The sequence below is a fragment of the Fundulus heteroclitus genome, chromosome 1 (genome assembly GCF_011125445.2).
Source record: "Fundulus heteroclitus isolate FHET01 chromosome 1, MU-UCD_Fhet_4.1, whole genome shotgun sequence".
NCBI classification, from domain to species: domain Eukaryota; kingdom Metazoa; phylum Chordata; class Actinopteri; order Cyprinodontiformes; family Fundulidae; genus Fundulus; species Fundulus heteroclitus.
Genome location: NC_046361.1, coordinates 40,044,615 through 40,055,094, shown reverse-complemented (window position 1 = coordinate 40,055,094; position 10,480 = coordinate 40,044,615). Strand labels below are relative to the sequence as shown.

Below are 10,480 nucleotides of genomic sequence, written 5' to 3'. Positions count from 1 at the left end.
TTGTTTCTCTTGTTGTGTCTCTGTTCTGTCTTCTGTAACCCCAGTCGGTCGAGGCAGATGACCGTTCATACTGAGCCCGGTTCTGCCGGAGGTTTTTTTTCCCGTTAATGGGTGGTTTTTCTTCCCACTGTCGCTTCATGCTTGCTCAGTATGAGGGATTGCAGCAAAGCCATGTACAATGCAGATGACTCTTCCTGTGGCTCTAAGGTTCCCCAGGAGTGAATGCTGCTTGTCGGGACTTTGATGCAATCAACTGGTTTCCTTATATAGGACATTTTTGACCAATCTGTATAATCTGACCCAATCTGTATAATATGATTGAACTTGACTTTGTAAAGTGCCTTGAGATGACATGTTTCATGATTTGGCGCTATATAAATAAAATTGAATTGAATTGAATTGAATTTTACAATGATCAAATTTCAGGAAATAAAGTAAAATTTGTAAAAAAGAATATGACCATGTGAATATTGACACTATGCAAAGTAGATTAAAGAGAAGACAGGCCTCAAACGTTCTTTAGAATCACTCGGCAGCCAGCTGGGTGCTAAAAAAAGCTGTTAATTTGAATAACTGTGCATACCTCACGGCTTCACCTTCCCCCAGCAATGTGTGTTATGATTTCTGTGTGCATCCTAAACCTGTGTCTCTAACAATCCTATGGTGACAATAAAGATTCTTTATTCTTGAGAAAGAAATCAAACAACACCTGAAAATTGAGGTACAAAGCAAAACACACTAGATCCACTTTGAGTAATATTTTCACTTCTGCTTGCTGGGATGCAACAGAAAAACCTTTAACATGATTTTTTTTGTCCACAATGTGTTGTTGTAAGTCAAAGCGTGACTAAAGCTGCAATAAAAGAAAAACTATTTTTTACCCCTAAACCAAAAAATTTTGCTGTTTCCTTGACATTACATTTATCGTGTGTTTATATGACTTCAAAGAATCTAAAAATAACCGAAACAGCTTCTCATCAAAATGTCTTTGAGTCATTTTTGGTCCTCCTCCTTTTTCTCCTTGTAGAAGACGTTTCCATCCTGTTGTTTCTTCCAGCTCAGTTTGATTTCTGTATCCACGCCCTGCTCCTTCATCTTCTGTTTGAGCTGGAACACAAAATTTGCTGATGCTGAGTTTAAAGCGCAAACCACTGGTTCTACTGGATTTGTTTAAAACCAGCTAGATGTGCCAGAAGATCTATAGGGGTGTCCCGATACCAGTTTTTCCAGACCGAGTACAAGTACGAGTACTCCAGTTTAGATACTTCCCGATTCCAAGTACTGATACTTTACTTAATAAATTGGTACTTATAGATCGCAAAGGACTTAACAATATCATTGACCACCTAAAACGACTGAAAGGTCAGCAAAACAACCTTTTGGTGTATTAGTACCACTACCTGGTATAGAGTGGTGTCTAGCCTTTTAGTTGCAGCGTAGCCAAGCCCTGGAGAAAAACTGTTCAGAGTATCTAGTTGCTTTTACAAGTACGAGTACCTGATGTTAGTATCAGGCCCAATACCATTATCGGTATCGGGACACAGCTAATTTGAAGATTTCAACAAGCCACTTCTACATCTGCCCAGATTCAAAAGGCAAGACAAGGTAAGGAATATTTATTTGTATAGCACATTTCAGTACAAAGACAATGCAAAGTGCTTTACACAATTAAAACATAATATATATATACAAAGAATAAAAGCATGTTGGAATAAAATGTAGAAAAATTTAAACAAAATAAAATATGGGAAAATGGGAACTAAAAGCAAATATTAAAAACAGCTGGACTACAAACTACTACAAGATATTTCAGTTCAAATACTAAAAGTTTGAAATAATTAAGAAAACAGTCATCTAATCTACAAAGTCTAAACATTCTAGGTTTATTTAAATGAACATGGATGTGATTTCCTTATGTAATTTACCTCCTTCAGCAGGTTTTCCAGGACAGCAGGGTCATTCAGATCCAGATTTGAGTTTCCCACCAGCTTCACTTTCACCACTTGCTTTGTGGAAGGCACAGGGTCTTTAACACAAACATTCACAGCATTTTATTAGCCCTCTTTCCCCCGTATGGATATCAGTGTCACCTCCTGAAATGTTACTTTCTGACTAGACCTGCAGCGTATTAAGAAAATGTATAGTTATGTATTGTTTCAAAATATTTAGGCGTGCTTCTTAGCTCCTTCCATTACCCCAATATGCTGCTACCACAAACAACCCCAATAAGGAACTTTTATTCTAAAATGTAGGGGACAACTCACATTATTACATAATAACGGGCCCAAAATGCCTATAAAGACCACCTCTCCAATGCTCAGGTGCTCAGAAAAGACCATCCACCTTTAAACGTATTTTTCTATTTCTAGCATAGTTTCAATTGTGTGATGAGCCTAAACAAAGAAATCCTTACCTGTTTCTTGATTTAACTTGTCTGCATGCAATAAAATCTTTTAATATGTTCCAGTGTTCTATATTGTTCATTTGTAGACATAGACCACAGTAAATGTTCGTCCAACAGGACAGATAGATTTTTAGCATCCAAAATACACATGCAGAGCACTGTAATTATAATATATATTATCAAATATTGGATTTAAGCAGTCCTTTGTAATATTGTTTTTTAAATTGAGATCAGATTTTGATTGCAATTTGATATATTATGCAGCTGTATTTCGAACTAATAGTAGGAATACGTTTCATGATCACTGCTGCAGAAGCAGGTTATCAAGTAAAGGACATTTTATTTTACTAAGAAACGCTTATACACCGATATTTTCACAGCACATTCAAAATAATGAAAGGTTAGTGAAACTTTATCAGACTTTTAAAATTACGGTTATTTGGAAAAACTATATATTTATATTGGGGTGAAGAAGCTAAATTATACAAATATGTAGTTAAAACAAATAAATCATAAATAATTGAATACGTTCTAAATTAACTACCCCTGGACTCGCTTAGATTATGTTTTATTTCAGTAAAGAAATAGAAATAGACAAACATCTCTTAAAAAATTAAGAGAATGCAATCAATAGAAATATCTCCATTAGCATCACAGCATGACAACCCTTAAATACCATCCTGTGATGTTTTGGTTTCTGTTTTTATGTCTGTGTTTTGACTTTTTCCCTTGCTGTTTATTATCTGTAACAGTGGTACAGTAGTTGGGAGTTCTGTTTGATTCCCTGCTCTGACCATCTCAGTTGTTGTGTCCTTGGACAAGACACATCATCCTTTACTGTCTGCTGATGGTAGTCAGAGGGTCTGGTGACAGCCTCACTTCTGTCAGCCTGCCAATGTAGAGTATCACTATAAACGTGTGAGTGTGTCTGAATAAGTGAATGTAGGGTAAAGCACTTTGTGGCCGTCACACTTCATAAAACACTCTACAAGTTCAGGTCTTCTCCTCAAAGGTCTTGATTAGTTTCCCTCAGTTTTCCTGTTACCATTCTACCTTAGCTGCTTCATGTAATCCCCTGATTGACTTATATGTGTCCTACGTTATTCTCCACTTTTTAAGTACTTAGGCTCTCTTGTTGTCACTGTTCTTAGGTGGATATTCCTCCACACATTTTTTTAAACAGGTTTTATACAGGAATGAGTAGCTCTAATTTAATGCTTTTTAATGCCTTTTTAATGCTCTAAGAAATTATTTTAATGCCATCGCCAAGTAACCATGAATCTCATTAATATATATATATATATATATATATATATATATATATATATATATATATATATATATATATATATATATATATTAAAGTGCTTTAAGATTTTAAGACATAACACTACAAATGAAATGGAAATGAACTGGAAATATGTGAAAACATCAGATACAAAAACACCTGCTACAAAAATGACATTTATTTTCAAATGCTACACAACAAGGTACATCAATAACAAATATTCTGTTTTTTTTTTTTTTTTTAGAAAAGAGGATTAAGGCATTTCTCGCAGTTGCTTTGCTTTCAATTCAAGTTCTGACTCAACATTTTTCAGTTCAATGCATTTGTCCTTGTACCTCTTTCTTAGAGTATTAGATTTTGTTAGCATTTGAGCCATAAGTGTGCTAGATTTGTTTTCAGCCTGCTCAGCTAGTTGATCAGCATCCTTCTGAAGGCTGACACACACACCCGCCAACATTTCTTTCTTCTTTTTCAGTTCTTCAAGCTCACTTTCCAAAGCTTTTCTCTTTTGCCCACGGATTGCACCCTCTCTTTTCTGTCTTTCTTCATCAAGGTAGATCCTGTACCTGGTCCTGGCTGAGGCTACAGATGTCAGTAGTTGTTTTGTAAGAGGCACTTTGAGAACACCCCCACACGCTCTAACGTGGTCACAGACTAGTCTCTGGGCCTCAACAGTTTCTTCTTTTATGTTGCAAGCCTCTACTTCTCTATTAACAGAGAAGCCTCTCTCTACTGTAGCTTGCCCATGAGAGAGGAGCAGGAGGCGCTGAAGGAAACTCTGCAGCTCAGTAAAAGACTGTTTGAATGTTCCATGAAGAAAAGCATCAAGCCGTTGCTCCATAGGTTTAAAGGAGAGGAACTCATCACTTTTGCCATACAGAGAAAGAAAGCTGTCAAACTGTTGCACAACAGCATCACCTGCAATGGGTAAACAAAAACAAAAAAAACTGTAAATACATCTTCTCAGCTTAAATTTAATTTTTTTTATGGATGTTGCATTGTTAGAGAATAGTGATAATAATTTTTATTTAATTTTTTTCAAAAACCTAACCACTCAAAAAAAAAAAAAAAAATGAAAAAGGGGCTAATATCCTTCTCAGCCATTGTGTGGGTGTACAAAAGCTACAAACACCACCAGGGGTCCGTTCTTCGTACGTCGCTAACTCAGTTAGCTGGATTTCACTGTTGACGATTTGGCATGATCTTGGATCGTTTGGTTCTTCGAAACTCATCCCGGACTTGCTGTCATAGCAACATGTGCGCAAAGTTGAGCCTGCTCCCGAGCAGGTTTATTTCATGTAAACAGGATTAGATCGTAGCGGAGGAGAAAGAGAAGTCTGTCTAGCCAGCGCACTTGGACCACCTAGTGGCAGAGGAAGGGACAGAATTGTGGAACACCATTTTTTATGTTCAATAAAAGACGAAACAAATAATGCTTTGTTCCTGTCGTTTTATTTAAACAATTCTTTATAAAGAAAAGACAGCAAGTCATCGTTTGCCTGCAGTAAGAGATAGTTATGTAAAGTCAGTAATACTACTGGTGTATTAGAATTTACTCTGAAGGTCCTTTTGAAGCAACTCGATCTCTAGTGCAGTTTTTCTCTTTTTCACGTTGTAGAGTTCAATTTCTCATCTTAATTTGTATTTTTATTTTCAGGTCAAAATACTTTTTCTTTTGTTGAAGATGCCGTTAATATAGGGAACAGATGGCACCTTGAGTCATTTTGTGAAAAAAAAAAGAAAAAGGGTTAAACATGTAAAAGTAAAAAGAACCCGATTTTTTTCAGCCTTCTTATTGGTGGCTGTTAAAAACAGACAAACACATAATTTAACAGTGGCTTTTTTTTTTTTTAAAAAAAAGGAAGAAGTTGCTTTTTAAAATACAGTATAATAATTAAAGGCTATCATTTTGTAGAATATTCTTGTACTTCACTTTTTTCCCCCATGTTCTAGTGGCTCCCATGGAGGCTCTGACATAAAAGAACAAAGTACTTATTGAAATGCAAAAATACATACTGTAGAAAGTGATAGAAACATCTATCATGGACAGTATTTACAATTTAATTTGTCTGCTGCTGTTTGCCAGCCCTCTCTCCTGGCTTTAGCAGACTTTGAGGTGTTCCCTGTCGTTTTATTGACTCAAATTCGCATAACCTTCTTTTAAAAGCTCTTGTTCTGCTGGGAAAAAAAACTGTGGGCGTTCTTTGGCCATGCTGAACAGCCAATAGCAGCGTTGCTGATCATTGTTTCTACTATCGATACAGTTCCCCTTTTAAACAAACGCATGAACGCGCAGTTGTCTCAGATAACTTAATCCAGCCATACTAATCGTAAACAACAGGTGTGTTTGAAGAGCCCAATTAGACGGATCATGATTAGCCGGATGAAATCATCTTGGGATGTCTCATTTGATCTTGGATGTTTTAAGCAACGTACGAAGAACGGACCCCTGGGCTGCCTACAGTAAACAACATATGAGAGCTCTATGTGCTACTAATAATTTCCTAGAACATTAAAGGTAATATTGAAAGAAAGATCTTCTCTAATAGGCCTTTAAGATCAAAGTAGGTACACTTCAGACATAAAAAGCTGTGTAATAATTATAAGAAACTATCCCTAATAAAATCCCTACCAGCAGAAATCCCTCCTGACAACTGCCTGTCCTGCAGAAATCGTTGAACAAGTGACCTCATTTGTCCCTGGCACCATTCTGGATCTCTGCTCATAATGGAAGGGTCCAAGCATGCTAGCTGCCTGACAGTTGGGTATTTCAAGGGGCTCTTTTCTTGCACTTTCTTTACTATTCTGGAGAGGCACCTTATGCAGTCCCTTCTAAACTCAAGGGCAGTGAGATCGCCTACTTTGTTACTTGACTTGCTTTGAAGAGCCTAGCAAAGAGGGATAGGACATAAGTATCATAGGACATTATTTATGTGTATTTTATGTTTAAATATATATATATATATATATATATATATATATATATATATATATATATATATATATGGTGCAAAGCATTAGCCTCGTGAGACCATCCTGATCTCGCGAGCTTTCAAGGTTTCACTCGCAGATCAGTCTGGCTACTCTCCGTTAAAGAAAATTTGGAGCCGTTCACCAAACGAACGTCCAATCAGCGTTGGCTTTGAGGCGGGTTGAGGTGTGACGCAACGGGAAGCGCGTCAGTTCAGTCTAAACAACATGGCGGCTTCAGCCGATGAAACTAGCGTTAGGGTGGCTATCGAGCAAGTTTTATCGGAATTACAGAGTATTTCTTTGCTGAGCTAACGAGCCTTTACCTGCAGCAGCAAGAGTAGCTTGGCTTGTGGTTGTGTTTTCGTCGTCGCTCGTAACAGAGTGACGACGAATCTGATTGGTTCATTTGGCCCGTCTATCACCAACATAGGCCAATCAGCTAACCAGTATTTTCGCCCCTTCCCAAAATTACTTCAACGGAAGGTTTCCAGATGGATATGCGAAGCAAATCTATCTGGCGGAGTCAGGTTAGCAAAGCATTACCTTGAGTACAGACTCAGCACCCAAGCCAATGTCAGCTTTGCTTGCACTGATCCAGTTTTTCTGGTCATCAGGGTCAAGTTTGGTCAGTTGAAATGGAGTGATGTCTTGGAGCAGCTCCCTTTTGATGAATCGTCTCACCAGGTTCTATGAAATTAGAAAAACCTTTGTACAATTCCTATTTATTTTTTTTTTATTTTTTTAAAGAGAATTAAAGGAAGCCAATCTTACCATCATCAACTCAGTCAAGTCTCTGCACAGAAAGGGCAGGACTGGTTCATCAGTTTGATATTTCTTCAGGAATGGACTAAAGGTTCTGGAGATTGCTGCAAAAAAATGAAGCTTGGCCAAAATGAGTGGATCTTCATTTGCTACTTGAATGGTGTCAAAAGAGGAAGTTCCAGGGTTTGGTAGCTCTTTTTTTATGTACTGCCTTCACATACTCCTTAAGTTTTGGCCATACCTCAATGGCTCTCTCTGCAACCGGAAGATTTTCCACCCATCGGTGTCCACAGAATGGGAGTGGAAAGATGGATGAACCAGTATGTTTTGTATAATCTTCTCTTCGTGCAGGTACATTGTGAAAAACAAAGTGCATTGCTCTTAACAGTTTCTCAATATTCCATATAGAGAAGCCAGTTTTGAGTGAATTGTGCAGGGTGTGCAATCCACAGCTCCCAACATTAATTAACTGCCGACCTCCATGTACTTCCGCATGTTCTTGTTGGAAATCGTTGAGGAACTTTAAGTTCACATTTGGTCCATCCATACCAATGGAAAGAAGATTCTTCATGTCGAGTTGACGCACACAATTCTAAAAAATAAAATATTTAATAATTTTTTTTTAAAGAGAAAAGGGAAAGTAAAACAATTATCCAGCATGTTTTACCACAAATCTGCACTGAGAATATTGGTCCTTTTAAGAGCAGTATTTACAAGATACAAGTTAATTTACAAATTAACTTGTATCTTTAGTTCATTCAAATAAAATTAAATTAAGAATAGGTACAATTATACTCACTTTGAAATGGTGCAGTAGATCTTGTGCCTTTGAATGCCCCATGAACTGTGATCCAAAAAAACGCGACTGGACAAAACCAGCCTCCCAAAACCGAACATGCACGTCTAGTTGTTTATTTTTTGTTGATTGGTTGAAGCTTTCATCAAACATCAGCACAAATGGTCCTGCGTTGTTAACTGCTGAAATCAGTTCATTTTTGAAGTGTGGGGCGAGTCCAAACTTTAAAATGTAGCCAGTTTTGTCCTTTCCACAGGCGAAAGATTTAGCTATTTCCGAATCTGGAAACATTGCCTGAAACAATTCGGATACACCTTCATTAGAAGCGTATGAGTGGTGTTGCATGGCCGTGTTCAGACACCAGAGCACCTCCGCATTCAGCGTTGCATTGGATCCAAATGTTCGCAGAACGTCTGATTTCCCGGCGGTAGAGCTGGCTCCAGCTGCTGCTGTGCTGGTTCCGGTAGCTACTGCCGACGTTACTGTGTCGGTTACAGAAAAGTAGCTCGACATGGTTAGCTGTTGTCTGCACCGTGTAGCGGATCTGTGGCTCTCCCACTTCATGTGTGATCTTAAAGCGTTGACTCCCATTGTGCAAAGCCTAATTTTTTTTTTGCATACACGGTAAAAACCTTCATTGTCGTTACCATCGACAGGCTTCAGCCATGCCCCGAATTCCGCGTCTTCCAACCACTTCTGCTGAAATTTGCATTTGCCCATTTTGTAGCTTTTTCTCCGCCTCGAGTTTCTTGTCCGAACATATGGCTTTACGTTCAACCGGAAGAAGTTCAGCGTGTTTGGCGGAAGCACTTATATCTCATATAATATATCTGACAAAACTGTTTTAATAAACGTATTAAAAAATAAGACATTTAATGCCACCGATAATCACATTTAATGACTTTTAATGCTAATTAAGGCCTTAATTTTAAAGAAAATTATTTAATGACTTTTCATGACTTTTAATGACCCGCGGAAACCCTGTTAAATTAGATTCAAGTTAGTTGTCTGGCTAAGCATGTCCAGTACATTTAGAACACTTCCAGTCAGAGAAAATGCATTGTTTAAATGAAAAAATATTTTCACCCCCCTACTTTAAATTCCCTGATCAACAGCCACACTGGCTCTTGTGGGAGCCACCATGCATATCCAAGCTCCTATCAAGACCTTGATGTGCTTCCACCACAACCATGAATCACCAAAACACCACTAATGGGTTGTTACAAGCATACTGAAAACATAATGGTGAGGCTGCAGTACCTCACAGGATCACTTTTCCAAGACTCTGCAAAGATAATCTACCTTCTAACAGATTTTAAGAATATTCTACCTGAGCTTGATGCATCCAGACTCTTAGTTTTAATTGTTTTTTTTTCTGTTATGATTTACATTTGTTTGCAAAATTATACACAATAATAACTTACCATGATGGCAGATGAACGGTTTCCTTGAATCACATGGCCAGGCTCCCCAGTAACCATTGGAATAGTCAGTAGAACTATAGGGATTATCAAATACTGTAGCTGTGCATTTCGCCCCCACTTTATCAGGTTTGCCTGGTAACCAACGATTCCAAAAAAACATGGCTCCGTCTGACCACTTCCAGGTAACTTTGTAAAGGCCAATCCAGCCGGATACACCTGCAGGGATCAGTGCCCTTATCTTCTCGTTCTCAGACAGGTTTCTGGGAATGGCCAGGTCTGTAAGGTGCTCTCTGCAGTAACTCTGAGCCTCCTTCCAGGTCATTAAACTGTTGATATAGACGAATGAAACATGCTGTCCTGAAAACGATAAAAGAGAGATGGGACTATCCTTGGAAGTAAGTGTTTATGCTCTGTGCATCTCTTATTTTTGTGTTTACTTGCTTACTGAGACCAAAATTAGTTATTTGACAGACTTTTAGAAGATGGGCTGGATTTCACTGGTTTCATTTAGTTTATAATTGTTTCAAAATACCAGAATTACAATATCTGTGATTTATTGGTTTGACTTATAAAAAGCTTCTCTAGAGTGGATCTGTACCTCTCATATCAGATTGGTTAAACTGTTGTTAACAAAGTGCTGTTGAGTTCTATTGTTAAACATTTAATATGACTAAACAGAATAATGATAAGAGCAACTAAAAAGTAAATAGAAAGCAGAAAGACAGAAGTAAACCAAATACTTACCCGTAATATTGGAGCAGACCGGTTTATGGGAATAGCCACAATCGTACAGGAGCCACTTTCCAGAACTGGTCATCACAATACATCCTGGT

At 37.8% G+C, this 10,480-nt stretch overlaps 2 protein-coding genes across 3 annotated transcripts; both read right to left on the bottom strand.

Annotated features, from left to right (window-relative positions):
* Positions 1-462: 462 nt before the first annotated feature.
* On the bottom strand, positions 463-10,464 carry LOC118556748 (putative C-type lectin domain family 20 member A). Its single transcript, XM_036125191.1, has 5 exons — positions 10,392-10,464; positions 9,821-10,004; positions 9,648-9,721; positions 1,926-2,026; positions 463-1,107 (listed from the first exon to the last, which is right to left on the bottom strand). The coding sequence occupies exons 1-5, from the start codon at positions 10,462-10,464 to the stop codon at positions 994-996; spliced, it is 546 nt and encodes a 181-aa protein (XP_035981084.1). The 3' UTR covers positions 463-993.
* On the bottom strand, positions 3,752-9,187 carry LOC118564524. 2 transcript variants are annotated; one of them, XM_036142884.1, is made up of 4 exons: positions 8,227-9,187; positions 7,437-8,019; positions 7,209-7,352; positions 3,752-4,610 (listed from the first exon to the last, which is right to left on the bottom strand). In XM_036142884.1, exons 1-2 carry the CDS (start codon positions 8,941-8,943, stop codon positions 7,591-7,593), a joined length of 1,146 nt encoding a protein of 381 aa, XP_035998777.1. In that variant the 5' UTR covers positions 8,944-9,187; the 3' UTR covers positions 3,752-4,610; positions 7,209-7,352; positions 7,437-7,590. The 2 variants fall into 2 exon arrangements, with proteins under 2 accessions (XP_035998777.1, XP_035998781.1); XM_036142888.1 differs by lacking the exon at positions 3,752-4,610 and adding an exon at positions 6,083-6,580.
* Positions 10,465-10,480: the final 16 nt, after the last annotated feature.

Coding starts and splice junctions, on each gene's coding strand:
- LOC118564524 (XM_036142884.1), bottom strand. CDS start 8,943: ATGGGCAAATGCAAATTTCAGCAGAAGTGGTTGGAAGACGCGGAATTC. Junction 8,020..8,226: donor ATCTACTGCACCATTTCAAA/GTGAGTATAATT, acceptor TTTATTTTTTAG/AATTGTGTGCGTCAACTCGA.
- LOC118556748 (XM_036125191.1), bottom strand. CDS start 10,464: ATGACCAGTTCTGGAAAGTGGCTCCTGTACGATTGTGGCTATTCCCAT. Junction 10,005..10,391: donor GGTCTGCTCCAATATTACGG/GTAAGTATTTGG, acceptor TATCGTTTTCAG/GACAGCATGTTTCATTCGTC. Junction 1,108..1,925: donor TGGAAAACCTGCTGAAGGAG/GTAAATTACATA, acceptor TTTGTGTTCCAG/CTCAAACAGAAGATGAAGGA.